The sequence below is a fragment of the Acipenser ruthenus genome, chromosome 24, assembly GCF_902713425.1.
Source record: "Acipenser ruthenus chromosome 24, fAciRut3.2 maternal haplotype, whole genome shotgun sequence".
NCBI lineage: Eukaryota > Metazoa > Chordata > Actinopteri > Acipenseriformes > Acipenseridae > Acipenser > Acipenser ruthenus.
In genome coordinates, this window is record NC_081212.1 from 1,822,514 (window position 1) to 1,842,748 (window position 20,235).

General features: G+C 44.5%; 2 protein-coding genes across 8 annotated transcripts in view; both read right to left on the reverse strand.

Moving 5' to 3' along the window:
• Positions 1-11,751, reverse strand: part of LOC117430840 (synergin gamma-like) — a 31,566-nt gene extending 19,815 nt beyond the window's left edge. For 2 of the 7 annotated variants that reach the window (XM_058997902.1, XM_058997900.1), the window contains exons 1-9: positions 11,201-11,751; positions 6,887-6,927; positions 5,760-5,893; positions 4,822-4,952; positions 4,076-4,181; positions 3,554-3,665; positions 2,260-2,589; positions 1,227-1,511; positions 83-160 (exon numbers count right to left, since the gene is read on the reverse strand). In XM_058997902.1, coding sequence (XP_058853885.1) covers positions 83-160; positions 1,227-1,511; positions 2,260-2,589; positions 3,554-3,665; positions 4,076-4,181; positions 4,822-4,952; positions 5,760-5,893; positions 6,887-6,927; positions 11,201-11,472 — 1,489 coding nt within the window. In that variant the 5' untranslated portion in view covers positions 11,473-11,751. The other 5 variants (XM_058997906.1, XM_058997905.1, XM_058997901.1 and 2 more) reach the window with 4 other exon arrangements.
• Positions 11,752-11,856: 105 nt separating this feature from the next.
• Positions 11,857-19,405, reverse strand: LOC117429320 (probable ATP-dependent RNA helicase DDX52). The gene is made up of 15 exons (XM_058997907.1): positions 19,265-19,405; positions 18,205-18,403; positions 17,883-18,016; positions 17,205-17,390; positions 16,452-16,595; positions 16,150-16,261; positions 15,758-15,830; positions 15,065-15,268; positions 14,617-14,707; positions 14,300-14,422; positions 13,953-14,103; positions 13,641-13,716; positions 13,478-13,549; positions 12,925-13,032; positions 11,857-12,781 (listed from the first exon to the last, which is right to left on the reverse strand). Exons 1-15 carry the CDS (start codon positions 19,349-19,351, stop codon positions 12,703-12,705), a joined length of 1,839 nt encoding a protein of 612 aa, XP_058853890.1. The 5' UTR covers positions 19,352-19,405; the 3' UTR covers positions 11,857-12,702.
• Positions 19,406-20,235: the final 830 nt, after the last annotated feature.

A 20,235-nucleotide genomic window follows, 5' to 3' on the forward strand; every position in this document is an offset into this window, starting at 1 on the left:
TTTCATCCACTATAGGTGCAAAGAAACCAGGGCTGCTGTATATCTTGTGTCTCGCCAGCAAGTTACCGTATTCATGGATTACCTGGAACGAGACCGTCATTGTAGAGCCAGCCAGGCACCATTGGCTGGATAGCCTCCTGCTGAGGGTACACCCCCACGCCTACAAACAACAGAGCACAGAGGTTAACGATGTGAAGATCAGCCAGGGGAACATTACTGGCTGATCCTTCAGGTAAAAACTTTTAGACTCTTAAAAAGGCAGTGAGCAGCCCTGCTTCCCGGATGACAGCCCCTGCAGAGAAGCATGACCTCTGCTGGCTGCCAGGTTGGGTGTGGGTTCTGCATCTTGCCATTCACCCAGCACACAGTCGCTGCTAGTCAAGCTGTTTGACATCTGCAAGACTAGAGCATAGCTTGGAATCCGGGAAGCGTTTGATTTGGTTGTTTCCTTGCATATGCATCATGTATTTGAATGGCATGTATCTCAAAAATAAAACACACCACTATAAATGTCCTGAAAGCACAGTCCAAGGGGAAGAGCAAGCTGCCTCTGTGTGCATACACTGTGGTGAAAACATGCGACGGTACGATCCCTCATCGAACACAATGCATGCATGCAATCAAAATGAAGTACTCATTTCAAGGAAGCGCAAAAAGCCTTGGGAGTTAAAATGGTTAATCCGCTGGGTTTTCACCTTTAAAGTGACTCTGGCAGCATGTTTTATCAGGTTCAGGACTATCGGAGGAGCGCTTCTCATTTTTATAATCAAGTGCTTTAAACTTATGCTTTTCTTTTCAATCCAGTGCTAGCAGTTTTAAGCCGTCAGAGCAGGCACACTGAAGAGGAATGAGCAAGGTCCCTGTTTGTTCACAGTTCAGGGATTTTTAGCCGTGAGCTTTTTAAAGGTGAAAAACCTGCTTTTGTTATTTTCTCCACCCATCCTGCACCAGGAACTACATATATACAGCGCAATGCTGATGAAGGAGAACCAGTTCAAATAAATACAGAAAAAAAACCCTGTTAAATCATCATCATGCAGAGATCTTTACATTTTTAGTAAAATAAATGATGTAATAATGTGCAGTAGCAGAAGCCCCCCGACACCAGGATAGGCATCGGTCGCGATTTCAGTTAAAAGAAAAGATTGAAAGAAGTCAGACAGAGGGGGTGCTTTCATTTTAGCTTGCTTGTTTTGAAGCTGAATCTCTTTCTTAAACGTTCTCACCACTTTCTTCAACGGTCAAATCGGTTTCGTTTGCCGGTGGCGGCGCCTTTGCTGGTGTGGAAGCAGGCTGCGGGGGAGGTGGTGGTGCTTCCACAGTGAAGACAGCTCTCAGGTTACTGTCGGCAATGCCCCAGTTTCTCGCCTTCGTGCTGGGCTGAAAATGGGCAGAGACCGGTGCTTTGTGGCCCATCTCAGCCAAAGGCTGGGAGGATTTAAAGTGAACCTGGGCCTGTTTGGATGCTCTTAAATCACACGAGGAAACAAGTTTCTCCTCCAAAGATGGGCCTAAACGGAGAAGACGAAGCACAGAGCTGCTGAAGTTACACAGCCGGAGGAGGGACTTGCTTTCTTATGCCATTTCACTTAACCCATTAAGTAACAAATTCATTTCTTTAAAGAAAAAAAATAATCAAAAACACAAGCTGTATGTATGCATGTAATTTGGTACATTCTAAATCAATATGTTGTTGCCATCTTTCAGAGGTGCAGAAATGACACATTTACAACATATTTCCAGCGTCCTATTTTGAGGACAGTCAAGTTAGACATGCCTGTAATCAAACCAGTAAAATGTCACGCTGGCTATGAAGCTCAACACATAAGAAACTGAGCTTTATCATCACTGTAGGGAGGAAAACACTAAGAAATGTATCATTTTTAGGTTTCAGTTTCTTATTTTATATTGAGTTGTCATAATTAGACTAAGTTATCATAATACAGTCAAAGAGAAAATATAACTAATGGGTAGATGCCAGTTAAAAATGCTCCAAAAAACCACACAAGTAGCCGGTCCTCAAATGAGGACAACGGCACTTCATGGGTTAACAACAAAATCATGCTTTGGGTATTCTGTTAGCATAACATAAGCATGTGAATTATTATTATTATTATTTTAAAATCACCACTTACAGAAGCTTAGCAAACCTGGCCCAAGGTTTAAAACCACGATGCTGAATCAACATTTATGCAAAATCTGTACTTTATTGCTATAATCTTGTTTTTGTTTAAAGGGGAGAAAGAAACAAAGTGTTACCTTTAAGCGCAGAAGCTTGGGAACTTGTAGTAGAAGTAGAGACAGAAGGGTGATGTCCCGCTGAACCAAGAGGTACAGGGGGCAGGGGTGCTTGGGGAGGGGGGGCAGGGTGCGAGGGCACTGCTGCCTGCTCGGAGGAGTGGGGTCCCTGAACGCGGGGGGAGGAGGGCTGGAAAGAGGAGGAGGAGGAGGTGGTGGAGGTGACAGAGGACATGGGTTCAACCGGCCCCTGCATAAAGTCACTAAAATCATCATCGTCGTCTTCAGGAAAAGCAGGGGGTTGGGAAAGGAGGGAGGAGGAGGAGGCAGTAGAATGGGATGGTGGCATGTCTGTAAAAATGGAAAAATAATGATAATGGCAACAAATGGCACACACACACACACACATACAGCAACACTCACGCGTAAAGCTGAAAATAAATAAATCTAAAAGAAAGGATAACACTTCTGTAAAGTAACTACAGGTACCAAGAAGAAAAAATGAGAAATTTAACAGGGACGGAAATAAAACTCCCATTGCATAGCGGTTTGATCCATTCCTGGTTTTACTATGTTTATTAGCCACACCTGCGCTTGTTACTTATACACTGTGGCTAACCTGGAATGGGTGAAACTGTTATGCAATAGAAGTCTCATTTCCATCCCTGTTTAAAATTACAGAAAGAAAAAATGTCCAAGTAAAATCAGCAAACACATGAAGATTCCATCTACTCTAAAAAGACAATGAACATTAACACACAAAACCAATCAATCATCAGTCAACCAATGGAAACGAAGTACATTCAGATGAGTCTACACACTAAAACAGAACTACACATGGCATGGCAATGAGTTTGAGGCTAGAACCCTGTTCCTGTGCCCTACAAACTGGTTTTGCTGTTGATTGGATGCTAGTTCTCTCAGAGGGTCGTATAGCATCTTCTGCTAGTTTACTTTCAGAAGCAACACATTCTTGCTCCAGATCACAATGCTAAAAAAACCAAACCATTCATTAAATTAAAAATATGATATATTCTGGAAGCCCAAATACTATTTTATGAAGGAGATATTCCAGAACCGCAGTGATCCATGCACATTTTGCTTCAGGTTTGCACAGAATGCTAATGTGGCATTTTCTGTTAAAATAGCATTTGGCAAGATGAGATGAATCAGCACGGCTTCAGAGTATCCACATGGAGCCCTGGCTCCCACACAACGTGGCCTTTCCTGCCAGCAGCAGCAGCAGCAGCAGCTAAAACAACCTCATTAAAAGCAGCGGCCGTGCTAATGAGCTGGCTTGACTGAATCCCGCTACCTGGCTTCTTAGGATGGGAGGCGGGAGTCGGATGCATCTTCGCGTCTCTGCTGAACCCGTCCAGATTCCCTTTGATGGCCTCCAGCGCGTCGTCTCGGCTCTTCTCCCCCATCTGAACGAGGAAGCACAGTCACGTTTACTTCAGCTTGTTTCAACATAGACTTTTTATTTATCCCTGGAACAGCAGACTCTTACTAACTAAACCGCAATCCTAACCCCTCCATCACAACACATTGCTGCATGCACAGTTGTAGCCGAGCAGAAGTACGGAAAACATTTACAGTGGCAGGGGGATGCATATCAGGCTCATAGAATGCTGTAGAAGTTTGCGTTGCTACAGTTTAAAATCTACATTTGAAGGGGTAAACAGTGTGGAAGGATTCGATCAATGAAGCCTACGGGATCCACCTTGAACGCGGGGCACAGTAGCTTTGACTGTAGTCACAGCAGAGTTGTGAACTCAGCGACAGCGCTCTGCTTCACAGTGAAAGCGATTGCTCTCCGGCAGCTGAAAGTTTGTACCTTGGGTTTGACGCTGCTAAGGAGTCGCAGTTTCTGTTTCTGCTCCTCAAACTGCCTCCTCTTCCGGTCCTCCTCCAGCATCCTCTGCTGGTGTTCCAGGCGCTTCCTGCAGAGACACGGGCAGACAGGAGCAAATGAAAAGGGGTGTGTCCACCACCGAGCACTGCTGAGCAAACTCCATCAGTGCATCATTCCTATCGGCGAGGCACTGAACCGAGTGAACTCGCCTTTTGCAGACGGAAGGGAAGGGCAACCATTGGAACAGCACAGCGCTCATCTGGCACTGCTCTCGGTGGGGACACAAAACACAGTATCTGAAGTTCAAGCACAGCTACGAGGGTGCCGTCCAAGCGGCCACAATCGCCTGGTTTCACAGACCCCGATTAGAACTAAAGTTTAGAACTCAAGTCCAAGAGCAGTGCTAATCAGGGTCTGTGAAATAAGCAAAATGCGTTTGCTACACCTGCCTGTAACTTAACAACATCCCTCTGCTGCAATCTACCAAAGAGGTGGGATATTGGTCTACTTCAGGTCCTATTCTGATGATATTCAAACTGCTCACATGTTAATTGTAGTACCAACAGGAGCTATTTTATTACACAACTCCTATTTTAATATGCAAGAAACACCATCAGCCGGACGTTCTAACATCTCAGAGGGTCTTGACAATGCAATAGCACTAATGCTTACAACAAGCTAAGAGGACAAAGTTTAACAGAATCATGTGAGGAATCCGTCTCTCTTACTGGTGCTCCTCTGCGAGTTGCTTCTGCATGTCCGGCATGTACTGAGGACCAGGGGCAGTCATTCCCATGAACTGAGGCTGTCCCATGTACTGCATCCCAGCAGCCTGCATGGGTCCCATCGGCATTCCCCCCTGTCAAAACCAAACATGAACAATGCAACAACCGGGCAATCCGACGAAGCTTTTCCTAGGAGTTTAATAATAAGACACGCCTAAGCTTATTACCTATACACAGTGTCTAATCGAGCTCAAATTAACACCTGGAACGGGTGAAACTGCTATGCAATAGGAGTCTTATTTCCATCCCTAAGCACTTGATCATACAATACATAAACAATGAAAAAGGACTAATTGTAGAAACGCTGGTTTCTACTAAATAACTCAGCAATAATACTGGCATTGAAACGTGTTTCACGAAAGAATTCACAAGAAAGAAAGGCAGTTTGTTCGCTCCCAATCCCTTTCACTGAGCTTGAGCCTTTAAATAATTCACCCAAAACTAAGACTATTTGATCACACAAAACAGTGAAATCCCTTTGACTACTAGCCCTCTGATTTGCTTTGGTTTTGTACAAACACTAGGAGTTCAGGGAAATAAACTCCAGGCTTCGTTCATCATCTTAGTGTGCTCTACTTACAGAAGGGAGTGCTGCTGGCAATCAGACGGGTCTTGCAAGAATTGGGCAAAGAGGGTCTGGCTGATGAGAATGCCCGGTCACAAGACCCGTTTCGATTTCTGAAAACATCAGGAACAGCTCGCCTGTATTTCAGAGTGCTTAAAAAGATCTTCTGAATCCAGCAGGATGAGACCAGATCACCGTGGTTTCAAACCAGAACAGCTTTACTTAATTATCCCCTGCAATGACCATACCTCCTTTGTTCAGAGGCACCACGGGTCCATTCCACAGAATTAAAGAAGATTAAAATCTCAAAACCTACCTGCATTGGCATGGTGCCCGGCGGCATCTGAGAGCCAAAGTTCAAACCCATCATGCTTTGCATGTTGGGCTGCATCACTTGCACCATGGGATAGCCTGGCTGCTGCTGCTGCTGCTGCTGCATTGGCATCATTCCTAAAACAAAAAGGTTAGGCTCTGAGAAACCAACATCAGATTCACATGGCCGTGGTTACAGAAATGCGAAGCAAGGATTTAAAAGCATTTCCTTTCTTCTTGTTATCATTGGTACCCCTTGAATTTTTTTTTTTCTACTTTAAATATGCAGATCTGAAAGACAGCACTGCAATGTAAAATGACTGGCCCAATGGTAGAGAGTAGCAGACTATGTTAACTACAGACATTTATCTGAAGAGTTAAGAGTTAGTTAACTAGGTGATCAGCACAGTAGATGCGGGTCCAGTAATAACATTAAGTAGGAGATTTACATTAGTGTTAAACGTTGAATACATAATCGGTTTGCCAACAGAGCAGCTAATTGTCTCAAATCTATTTTTGTAGCGCTTCTTGTGGCTTGTCAACGCTGTTTCAAACTGCACTGTCACAATGCCCTGTGCATCAAACACTATGATTACTACTGCGCTGTGTAAAGCAGATGAAAGGGCTCTCTGTGGGGTTCTACTTCAGTAACATTTCATCTGTCATTATCACGCATCAACACTGCTACAGTCTATTCCAGAATATGTTATTAATACACTTCAGTGCTGTTGAACAGAGACTGGTTTGCAGCATTTAGGCAATGTATGTTTAACATTGTTTTCTATTTAAAAATGCAGAGAAGAGATTTTAAAACGACTTCAGCGAAGCAGGATGCACAGCTCGTTAATAATCGTCTGATTCAGCTCAATTACCTCACAGCTAATGAGACAGAATCACAGGGCTAATCGGCTCCACACGCACACACGTCTTGCAAGACATCAGACTGTTGCAAACACAGCAGCTCTTGGAAGGATAAATCAGTGGTACTTTACTGAACACAAAATCCAGCCACATGCAGTCGAATTGCCATGCTGGTCTTAGTCTGAACGCTAGAGCATGATCTCACAAATGCTGAGTAACATCATCCAGGACCTTTTCTATTAGGAGGGGTGTATCAACAGTCAGACTCACCTTGTGAAGGTCCATGGCTCCCTGCAACAGGAAACATGAAGCTGTAAGCAAGAACAAATAACCTGTTACTCTCTTTCTAAACCATTACAGGCTATCTGTTTTCCTTATTCACTGAATCCCACGCTGGTGAGGGGTCAGGTTATAGCAGCAAGCTGCACAATCACTTTGTACTGTAGGGCAAGACACCAGCAATGAAAACTTCAAGCATGCCAGCCCAGGTGAAGGTGGCAATATATCCAAGTCTAACTGGGCATTCAAGACCAGCATACATGTGAATGGGCTTAAAAACAACATTATGATTTACATTACATATTACTGAAAATATAAGAAATGGTCACTGACTTAACATCCTAATATTCAAAAGGTAATCCCCCCTTTCCAAACAGCTAGACAGAAGCTTGAATAAATAATGCATTGAGTGAAACACAAAAGACAATGATGAAAATAAATAATTCAGCCACTGTTACTGATCAAAGACACACTAATCTAGAGTCCCGAGTTAACATCAGGTTAAACTGGCAGGATGAGAAACAAAGACCATGCTCACATTCACTCCTACATTTATCAAAACGTCTTCCAGAGAGTTTTCACTTTCAGATGGTACAAATTAAACCCAAGCACGATTTCATCACACAGCTCTGGTAAGCTTTGCCCCAGTCACTTCACATTGCATTCAGTCATTCTAACAAACCTGTGACACAATCGCAATGTGTTAGTTGTGACAACGTGTGTTGCAGCTCTTTCAGTGCAAACAGCAGCTTGAGTGATGCATTCGCCACATACAGTAAAAGGTTTACACAGCATAGCATTAGAAAACTATTTATTCATTTATTTTACCCACGCAAGGCCAAACTATTTGTGTATGAAGACCAGCTGCAATATTTAACCAAACAAAGAATTCAAGATCAGATAATGCATATGCATTTTGAGGATTGTAAACTAGATGGCAAAGTGGGTGACAGTGTAGTGTCATGGAAATAGGAATTTTCAAGGTCTAGACATCAAATGATGTTGCACCAGCAAATGTACTTTGTTCGATAGCAGGATCCTGCACAGACGAGTAGGGGCAGTGAGAAGTGAACTGGGAAGCAATGCAGATTTAAAAAGGATAGAAAGCTTTGAGTATGGTGTCCTGACCTGGACTACTGCAGCCAGCGAGATTTAGGGATTTCTATTAAGCAGGCACTGTAGGGTGAGCCGTCAAACATGCACACTGGAGCAGAGAGGGGGAACATTAGAATGGAGGACCAATGGAAACAGACATGCAGGATCTCAGCCATTTATACATGACAGTATTATTCCCTTTAAAAAGATAACCTGTACAGTAAATCCCTGAAGAATATTATTATTATTATTATTATTAGTTTATTTAGCAGACGCCTTTATCCAAGGCGACTTACAGAGACTAGGGTGTGTGAACTATGCATCAGCTGCAGAGTCACTTACAATTACGTCTCACCCGAAAGACGGAGCACAAGGAGGTTAAGTGACTTGCTCAGGGTCACACCATGAGTCAGTGGCTGAGGTGGGATTTGAACCGGGTACCTCCTGGTTACAAGCCCTTTTCTTTAACCACTGGACCACACAGCCTCCTATATCTTTATCTTTATTTGTGGTGTCAATAAATAAACCAATAAAAACCTCAAAACTATTGCAAACATCCATCTGCAATATGGAAATGAAAAACAAACAAGGCCAGCGTGCAGCTTCATTCCAGCTGGCCTCGTTTCATTTGGTATCAGTGGCACTTCGTCATTAGATCTGCTGAGGAAGTCTATCCCGTTACACAAGAGAAACAAAGACCAGGGAATGAAATATTTAAGAGATCCTGACGTCTCTTTCTGAAAGGGTCTTCAATTATTTACAAGCCTGGCGAGCACAGACGTGTCGCTGGAGAATCATGAATCGCAAAATCCTCAGGTGTTGAAAAAAAAAAAAACTTTCACAAGCTAGGGATCTTTCATCTTATAAAACACGTCTTCATTACGAAACAAAAATATATATATATTCATTTATCACTGGTGCATTTTAAAACAGCCACTGTATATAAAACAGCTTCAAATAACACAGCTACTCGTTCATCATACCTTTTTGCATCGCCATAACTTCTCATTATCAAAGCAGGCATGTAAAAAGGATGCAGGCAGCTGTTCTATGCAGACACTGCATTGCAATGTCCATGGAGAGAAACACAAGACGACTCCCTCTGCAGAGAAGGCAACGCAGCTCACAAACTGCAATGCAATGGGCGTTTGACTTCTGCATCCCCAATTATGAACACCAGGGCATCTAAAAGCTAGTGGTGCCACTACCCCGTCACCCACATCAAGCATGGCAGTTACAGTAAAGATGCCAGCTCATAATGTGTGTGTCGTCACAGCTCCTGTACAGACTGGGGTTCAAGGCTGGATGCTCAATTAAACTGCCAGCCCTGCTGCAAAGTCTAATTGATATGCAGCGATGAGATCTGAGAACGTCCCCAAAGAACCAGGGAATCAACATTACAAACGTGCTCCAGCTTCCCAGCTGAACAGCAGGCTTATAGAAAAAAATAATAATTTCACCTTCACAATTTAAAAAAAATGAGTGAGGTCAACGCGCCTGATCTGTAGAACTTGGAGAGGTTTCAATTCAGGGCAAGGGTATCTACAGTATGGAAATGCTTTCACCTGTATAAAAAATAGACATAACCATGACCAGAAACCTGACATAGCCCAGAATCGAATAACAAAAACATTCTGCGTGCATTTTCTCTTTACTTGGTGTGCTGCACGCTCCCAGCTGGAGACAGCGCAGCATCCCAGAGTCAGAAGCCTTGTCCCACACTAACAACGTGATCACTCACCTCTGCACAATGCTTTGAAACTGTACTGCACCCAGCACGTCCTCCAACTGAACCTACAGTCAGGTATCTCTGGTGCAGTGAAGTTTCAATAACATGCATCTCAATTGTCTTTGTTACACATCACAATTGCTGCAATGGATAGAATGGTCTATAGATTCTATAGTGAATACACCAGACATGAAATGATGCCACGGTTTAAGTAAATAGTATATTTTATTTTTTGGTTAAATAAAGTGCAGCGGGAAGACGAGCAATATCCCAACAGGCAGGTCTTAGGCACAGGTGTGTTAAATCACATTAAAATCCACTACAGGCATAACATTATACAGATGCACCAGCTTCCACACAATGGAAACGCCCCGAACGTTTACTTAACATCTCCTAGAAATGCACGTTACTTCTGTGTTACTATTGCACAATCAGTTATTACAAAACACACCAGATTCATTTACTCGAGTGATGTTTAAGATATCGTTTCCATGACGGTGTTAAATGTGTGCGTCACCAATTTACTGATTTAAAAAATAATAATTAAAAAAAACCTACCCTGAAATCACACCTGTGGAAACAGATTTAAAACTAAAACACATGTTATGTACGTTTTAAGACTCGCTCGTCTTGACAATGTATACTTTTTTATTTTTAAACGCAACAGAATGAGCTGTTTGTTTTATTTCCATTGTTTTTTTAACTGGTAATGATGAACACTCAAATGATTTATTACGCAGTTGGAAGCGTATTCAATGGCGGCAGGACTTTCAGTTAAAGGGTCAGGGATAAATGACTTCACAATTGAGCAAACTCCCTTAGCATGCCATAGATAGATGAAATATGTGACAAAACCATGACTGATCCGGCAAGGCATAAATTGTAGAAATAGAAACCACTAGACTGAGAGATTATCCCTTTTTATAACAAATAAATAAATGAATGAATGAATGAAATATCTTCAGAGATTACAGAACATCCCGACACCTGTAAATCGCCTTGGATAAACGCGTCTGCCAAATAAATTAAGAACTTAATATAATTGATCATCATTATTATTATTTAATAATATTAATATTACTCAAATTGGAAAGCATTACATTTAACAAGGAAAGACTTTCCTTTAAAAACAAATACGAGTGTTTTAGGAAATTTAATTAAAAAAAAACTACAAATACGATACACAATGACACAATATATTTAGTGCATCTGTAGGACACACCGCAGATATTATTATTAACACTAACTGGAAATGTCAATTCACTAATTCAACCGGCTGAGCAGAGACGAAATGATGACTCTGTCTTGATGGGTAAACTGCCGGACCATCAGGGGAGGGAAAAAACAAAACAAAACAATACGACCGCGCCCTTTTCATTTTAAACACTTCAGCAATTACAACTTACAGCAGCGGTGTCAACACGACCCGAGACCTGCCACTAAAGCAGGACACTTTCAATAAGAAATCCGGTTTACCGTACCTGCCGCCTCCCCCAGCTCCCGGCCGCAGCGCCATCTTAACAACAAACCTGGCGATTTGGAAGCGAGAAACACACAGGAGGAGCTTCCGGGTCAGCCTCCGATACCAAACGCGGCGCGCCTCCGAGCGGAGGAGAGGAAGGGTCGCGACTCTGCTCAGTGTTACCCAGCAAGCGCTGCATTTAAAACAGCGCCTGACAGAGCTCTGCAAGCCTGCAAAGAGACACCCAAGAGTTAAATAACTACAGTGGAAGGGCATAGTGCCCTGTAACATCTTTTACTATCTAACAGCTATAGCACATAAACAACACCCTGGTTTAATGGATACATTATCTGATACAACGTATGCAGTACATTATAGACTCATTCTCTTTTGTAATATACCAGTATTATTATTTTCTTAAACGTATCAGTTCTGCCCGGTTCAATCTGGTCACAGCAGGCACTGATACACCAGTGGTATTATGTAGTTTTCTTTATTACAATGTGGTGTTATTTTGAAGACTGCAGTGTCTGTCGCTTGCTGGGTTGTAGTATATTTTAAATCCCCATTTTATTACATTATTTGTTCAGCTCATGGTCTTATTTTATGTGAAGTACTGTACAATGCACAAGGAACAGAACCACTACAGAAAAAAAAAAACACAGAATTTCAGTCTTTGAAGGTGGCTTTTTAATGACAGTGAAACCTGAATTAGTAACATTTCTGACTGCTAAATCACACTGCCTCCTTTGTTCACCTATTGAATATCAGACTCGTATCTGGTTTTACTACAGTTCATAAATATATACTGTACCTCTAGTTATCAATCTGTAACTCAGCGTGTTTAACGAAGTATAAAATGACTCTCTCTGTAACGAACCCTTCCATTAACCGCGTATCCCACAGTGTTCAAACAGCTATAGTAAAGAATGTAGAGGTGGCTCCCAGCAGCTTCTTGCTGTCTACACAGTCACTGCAAATCCCAGAGCCCTGGCCCAGGAGTCGCTGAAGCACAGGGGTACTTATCTTTACATCAGACCTGGACGCAGCTATAACTGGAATCGTGCCGCGCGTAATTAATTACAATGCAACTGTGGTTAAACCTGGGCACAGCTGCGTAATTGTAATTATCCCATGTAATTGATCAATCAGTTTCAATTACACCTTTATTTGTCATTTGATCATTATTCTTGTGTTTTCAACCACTTTTGGTGACCCCAATTTGTTTTTTTAAAAAAATAATAATAATTGTTAAATAATCGATTTCTGTATTTATAGCTGTGATTATTATTGCTGGTTATTTAGAATAAACAGAGCAAGCATGTTAATGTGGAGAGCTGTCTGTGTTACTTTTTAGTGCAATTGAAATTACTGCAGCAGAATTGTAATTGTAATTTTAATCTCAGCACACAACTCTGCTGTAATTGTAATTGATCCAGGCCTGCTTTATTTGGTTGGTCTTTGCTGCGATGCATTTTCAGATCCGTTCAGTCGTGATGATGCCGGGGACGGGCTGCCCTGTCATCTCCCAGTCGTCTCTGCCGGGGCGCTGGGGGCGTTTTCTGCTTTCTCTGCTTTGTTGTTTTTTCGCTTTGCTTTTCTGGAAAAGAAACAGGAGAAACACAGCGCTGTCGTTGAGTTTCAGAGCGCTTAAAAGAAACATCAGCCCCTCGCTCCCTCTCCCTCTCCCTCTCCCTCTCCCTCACGAGCGTGTCTTTGAGGAGGTTCACACAGTACTCTTACCGCTTGCCGTTTCCTTTCCCCTTCCCCTTCCCCTTCATCAGGTACAGTGGGGTGGTGCGGATCGTCTCCCTCCTTGGTGGTCTCTTCATCAGCCTCGTCTTCTGTTTACTGCAGGAGGGAACAGGACAGGACTCGCATCACAGCTACAGGATTCTCCCTCATATTCCGTGTCCGATGCCCTCCCAGATTAGGGAACTGATTACTGCTGAGCTTCTGTTGATAACTGCTGAACTCGTTATGGTGTCTAACGGTAACGATTAAGCTGTAAAAGTGTGATTTTTGATGACTGGAATCAATAAAGGACCCGTGTTCAATTCTGATTGAATGCTTGTTGTGTGTGCTCTTCATCACTCAGAAACACACACACATGATCTAGCGCGGTATTCCTTTTTTTGTATTCAACGATTCGGCCATCCTCACTCCTTTATGCATTTGCTGGATCCATGGCGGGATTTCTGCTCTTTTTAGTAGCTTATGCTCGATTGGTTCTTGGTTTGTAATGCAATAAGCAGCTTTCTCCCCTGTAAACGTGATGGACCGGAGATCCGCTTACCTGTGCAGTTTTTTGAATCCGATCATGTAATCAGGCACAGGGCAGCCAGCCTGCTTGATGACATTTGCGATGCTGGAAAGGAGAGAAAGAAAGATTTTACCATGAAGTGCAGCAGCACCAAACAACTTGCCTGTCGTCATCACAAAGTAAAACAGGAAGCTACCTTCTTAGTAAGGGTTTATCCTCTTCTGTGAATAACGTGATCGCTTTACCCCTGTGCCCTGCTCTTCCAGTGCGGCCTAGGAAACATTTCAATGAACAGCATTTAAACCCCGTTCACAGGGCTGGAAATAAAGATCTTAACGCACAGCAGTTTCACTCACTCCAGGTTTTACTAGGTAAGAGCTTGTTACCTCTACACTGGGGCTAATCAAGCTCGTAGTAAAACCTGGACTGGGTAGAAGTGCTATGCAATAGGAGTCTGATCACCGTCCCTGAACTGGAAGATGTGTTTCGTAATTGCATTCAGACTCACCTATCCGGTGGATGTACTCCACCGAGCTGGTGGGGAAGTCGTAGTTGATCACCAGGTTGACCCCTTTAAAGTCAATCCCTCGGGCCAGGAGGGCTGTGCAGATCAGCACCCAAATCTTCCCGGCTCGGAAACTCGTCACCACATTATCTCTCTGCAGGGTAACGGAGGGGAGAGAAACTTTGAGGGATGCTTGTTCCGATCACATGCACAGGATTTAAAGCAGTAAGCACATGCATGAAGCGATTATCAAGCGAATAAATGCAGCAGGTCTAGAATCCTGTGCTGGAGCTGAAACGCTGCGCTCCAGTGCTGCTCTGTGCTCCTGTGCTGGTTCCACGTTTCTGTACCTGCTGCTGCGTCCGCTCGGCGTGAATCACTTCCACATTGATGCCTTCGTAGACGAGTTCGTGGAACAGCTCCTTGGCTCTCTGTATGGACTGCACGAACACCAGCACTGGAGGCAAAAAACCCTGGAGGAAAAATGAACAGAAAAAATAAACACACACACTAACAAATCCTCCTTTATGTTTGTACAAAATTTACAACCAAGAAAAAAAAAATTCTCTTATTGGATGCAAAACAATTAAAGGTCTATTGGTCTATTTACAACACCAGCCGTAACCATCTCTGAAAAGGCTCATGCCGGAGTATAACAGCAGCTTACCTTTTTAACCAGATCCCTCATTGCCACAAGCTTGCCGTTTTCAGTGCCGACAAACAGCAGCTGCTGTTCTACAGTCTCCACAGCCGAGTTCCTGAACAGAGAGACGGAGGAGAACAGTGAAAGCACAGGCTAGACCTAGGGAGCTCTCATTGAAGAGGCAGACTGAGATCAGCACGAGAGAATCGGAGCTCATCCAGGGACCACAGCTAAAAAAAGATATCCAAACAGATCTGAAAAGAGCAGACACAGGTTTCCAACTTCTCTATGGAGCGATCCAAGTGCAAAACGTGCTCAAAGTCAAGCCTAGAATGGACTTCAGGACTGGATATGATTGCATTGTATAGGGTTTAGCTGTCTGGTAGACTCAGCGCCACAATGCAAGCCTTCCCCCTTGACAACAGCATTAGGGACCCGCGGCAGCAGCATGCTGTACGTGAATTAAGCCCACCTCTGTCCGATGGAGATGGAGACCAGGTTGTCCAGGTTGAGTTTGCACCACTGCTCCACGTCGGGGGCGAAGGTGGCGCTGAACATGGCCCTCTTCACCAAGTGAGAGGAGCACGCCATGAACACGGCAGCCAGCTGCTCCCTGAAGCCGCTCTTCCCCTCCTCGAAGAGCTTGTCTGACTCGTCCACGACCAGCCACTCCACACTGCAGAGAACCACAGAGCACACACACAGTTCAGAGAGACAGAGCGAGATCACAACCCCAACGCTAACCAGATCAACACCCCCAATGCTAACCCAACCCAGAGTGAGAACGCAACCCCAACACTAACCAGATCAACACCCCCAATGCTAACCCAACCCAGAGTGAGACCGCAACCCCAACACTAACCAGATCAATACCCCAATGCTAACCCAACCCAGAGTGAGACCGCAACCCCAACACTAACCAGATCAATACCCCCAATGCTAACCCAACACTAACCAGATCAATACCCCCAATGCTAACCCAACCCAGAGTGAGACCGCAACCCCAACACTAACAAGATCAATACCCCCAATGCTAACCCAACCCAGAGTGAGACCGCAACCCCAACACTAACCAGATCAATACCCCCAATGCTAACCCAACCCAGAGTGAGACCGCAACCCCAACACTAACCAGATCAATACCCCCAATGCTAACCCAACTCACTTGCTGAGATCGATTCCTGGAGGATCCTGCTTCAGCAAGTAGACCAGCCTGTTTGGGGTCGTCACCAGGATATCTAGCGGGGGGCGGACACATTACTGGATACTGCATCTTGTAAAATCAATAATCTTAAATAAATGACACTCTTAACATCTGAGCCATCGCTATGTGAAGAACGGATTGGCTCCAGAAGTACAATATGAAGCAGGGATGGAAATAACACTCCGTTGCACAGCGGTCTGATCCATTCATGGTGTTCCTGTGAGTCTAGTAAGACACACCAGAGCTTGTTACCTGCACACCGTGGCTGATCAAGCGCGTAGTAAAGCCTGGAACGGGTGAAGCTGCTCTGCAATAATAAAACAGCACCACTCTCTCTCCTGGGTCGGACTCACCATACTTCTTGGAGGATTTAGGTCCGAATTTCTTGGCCGCCTCGGCCCCTTTGTGGATCATGTGCACCCTGAACCCAACGCCGTCGGACAGCTTGACCAGCTCCCTGTGTGTCTGAGAGACGAGAGCCGCAGTGAATACACAGCCTGACACCACAGCGCTCCAGGCAGCCATTTACCGATAACATCTTCTTTATAAACCCCGCCCCCCCCGTTTTATACAGGATATTAAGCAGTTGAAAGTGAAGCCGTGGAGTTGCTTGTTTTTCCAGGACACCCTCGATGTCACTGATTTGAAAGCCTACCTGGCTGGCCAGTTCTCTGGTGGGGGAGAGGACCAGTGCTCTGAAGCCTTTGTTCATGGGCTGCTTCAGGTGGCACAGAATGGGGAGGCAGAACGCCACCGTCTTCCCCGAACCCGTGGGCGCGCACGCCAACACTTCCCGACTCTGAAAGAACCGAATAAATCAAAAACATAACACCACCCGCTCTACCAACTGGGCATCAGTACTCACTTATTCCAAAAGCTTATGGGCCACACTGGCAAAACATATTTTGTATGTGTGTTTTATTGTTTAAAGTTTTTTTAACAGAAACCTACAGTCTACACTAGTTTAATGAATATGAAACTTTAATCAATGCTTAAAGTTGTCTCTCTACTGTAAATAGTTAAACTTTGTGAGAAGGGTCTCACTCTGACATGTAGAATAAAAACAGCACAGGGATGGAAATCAGACTCCCATTGCACAGCGGTTTGATCCATTCCCGGTTTTACTAGGAGTTTAAGGCGACACACCTGAGCCTGTTACCTATGCACACTGTGGCTAATCGGTCCTGTAGTAAAACCTGGAATGGGTATGAAGCTGCTATGCAATAGTAGTCTTATTTCCACCCTTGTAACAGTCAGCGTCTCGGTCTAGCAGGAACATCTGCAGTGCGCCCCGCTAACCCCAGGGCAGTGCGCTCACATGCACCTGCAGTGCGCCCCGCTAACCCCAGGACAGTGCGCTCACGTGCACCTGCAGTGCGCCCCGCTAACCCCAGGGCAGTGCGCTCACGTGCAGCATGACGGGAATGGCCTGCATCTGGATGGGGGTGGGGCCCTGGAAGCCCGCCTCCTTGATGTTGTGGATGATGCGCGGGTGGATCTTGTACTCCTCCTGCAGCTGCTCGAATGAGGTGACGGGGTCCGGCACGTCTGAACCGTGGGTGTAAATCTTGTGCTTGTGCCTGATACCATTGACCTGGAAGCACAGAGAAAGAAAGGGTCGTTGGGAGGTGTTAGGATCCTACAACAGAGGTTTGAGCCAAAAACCAAGAAGAAAAAAAAACAGCATTAGGAAAAGAAGAAAATGATATATGCCCGAATATAACAGTGTATAACCTCCTACCGCTGCAATTAAGAGCAGGAGAGTCTCTATTTGCCTGACACAGAGAGTAGCAATCAGGTTTTAATAGTTACGGTTGTGTTCGAGGGATGGAAATAAGTAGTTCGATCCATTCCTGGTTTCACTATGAGTTTAATAAGACAAACCTCAGCTTGTTTCCTATACACTGTATCTAACCAAGCTCGTATTAAAACCTGGAATGGGTGAAACTGCTATGAGTCTTACTTCCATCCCTGGGTTCCCACTGCTGAAACTACTTTTGGGGTATGTAACAAACCACAGCACAGGGACAAGAAGGAATTGTACTTGGCTGTGTGTGGGATTGAGGCAGACTGTGGGGCACACTACCTTCTCCTGGTGGAGGTGCTTCAGCCTCTTCCAGGACGGATTCTGGCTCTTTCCTGACGGCCCCTTGGCCTTCTTATCCAGCGAGGATGTCCACAGGATCCCATCGCTCTCCTGGGTTTCAGAGTCTCCAATGCCTTTAACAAGGAATACAAGATCACTACAAGAAGCATACATGATGGCACACGTGTGGCGAGACACTGCAGCTCCCCAGAACGTGGAGAATCATCTGATCCTCTGCCTAGGTTTTTGTTTTCAGATTTCTCCTTTGATAACAACTTCTAAAACTAAGCTGGTGGAAGGCAGTATTAAGCCTACTGCACACCTGGAGTTTGATTCTTTCCCGATTCCTCCACTCCTCTCTTCCTCTTCCCAGCTGGGGGTGACCCCTCCGTCTCCGGCTCGGAGTCCGAGTCGTGCTCATCACCGCTCCGCACAGCGGTGCCGCTGCTGCTGTTTGTGCTGAAGAAGTCCGGCACGCCGCTGGAGGAGTCTGTCCACTCGCTTATCTTGGATTTCACCACCTGAGCAAAACACACAGACACGACTCAATGTTATACCATGGCCTAGGAATGGGATGTTCAGAACATCAAATCTCAAAATACAATGAACACAGTCCTGGTGTGAGTACTTCTGTCAATGCAATGTATTATTTAAATGCTCAGGAGGTTGTGCAATCAGACCCCTCCCCTATAGCTCCATATCGCTCCAAAGAGTAAACCTAGACTCACAGGTGAGACTTATCCCTGCTGTTGCAATCAGTTCAAATGCAGCCGGGTTCTGTTTCCTGGCCCCTGGTCATTTCAATAATAGATCTAAACAAGGGACAGGACTAGTGAGGGTCTAACTCTACTAAATACAGCATGCAACAGCAGAGACCGCGCAGGGATGGACAGAAGACTATTGCATAGCAGTTTGATCCATTCAAGGGTTAAAACGAGCCCGATTTGGTCACAGTGTACAGAGGTAACAAGCTCATGTGTGTATTATTAAAACTAAGAATGGATGAATCTGCTACGCAATGGGAGTCTTATCGATTAGCAGCCACGTGCTTTTATTTAGGGATGTTGCGTCTGGTCTCTGATCACAACAGTTTTGTTTTGAGATGCCTATATATTCAGACATAACAGCCGCAAAAACCTAAAGGTACCGTGAAGCAATGAAGACACATTGTTGTATATGTAGAAACAACAGCTTATTACAGAGCGTTAATCCGCCACGTTTCGTTTGTTTTGTCAACTCGGTGTTCAATCGGAGTGAACCAGCATGTGTGCCGCCGGAGGTAGATACTTTACCAGCAGAGGCCGTTCTTGGCATGCAACACACTGGCTAACAACACAAGCTCTGCAATCCGTGCAGGTTAGCCGTCTGCATTACATCCTCACCTTAAACCTCTCGGCGTCCTTGCCAAACTTCTTCAAATCGAATCTGGCCCCGGCTCCCAGCCTACGAAACAAGTCAAAAGCGTCCATCTTTCTTCTACCAGCATGTGCGACCCGACCCACAGGCGTGTCCAATCGAGACGCAGCTCGATAGATGATTGGGATAGGTGTTCGATTAAGATGCCTGCAGTATCACGTGTACTAGTTTTTTTTTTTACAGTACGGTTCTGTTGTACAGTGCATACATGCGTAGAATTATAACCAAAAAATATATATGAATAAAATAATAATATGAATTACACAATACGCACAAAACGACAACATATAGGCTAGATGTCATAAAAATGACAGTGACACAATGGAAATAAGACTTCTATTGCACAGCAGTTTCACCCATTCCAGGTTTTACTGCAAGCTTGATTAGCCACAGTGTGCAGGTAACGAGCTTAGGTGTCTTATTAAACTCATAGTAAAAACAAGAATGGATCAAACTGTTACGCAAAGAGAGTCTTATTTCCAGCCCTGACTCTCATGCCACCGGATAGGTGTATTAAGAGTGCAACGACATTTAGTTCCACTAGGTGGGGCCATTGTATTAAAAAAATCCTGTATGGATTTTAATAGGTGTTGGAATTATATAATGATGCTGTGGGTTTCAGAAGATACATAGAGAACAAACTCACCTCCCTGTTGCTGCAGGTCAGTGACAGTGGCAATAGGCTGAAGGATAGCAGACCTGGCTGACTTCGAGAGAGGGCTGAAGGGCGCTCAGTTGACAGGGGATTCTGGATCCAAGACTTTACCAATTACTGTTTTGCAAATGTCTACCTCCCAATACCACCAGCACAGAGGAATTAGGGGCTAGTTATCAGTAAGGATCGATCCAGGATCTCTCCACCTTGCAGGCTGGCTGTCTGATATCCTACTCCCTGTTGACAGTGTTATGGCAGGTTGTTCAAATATTACTGTGTAGA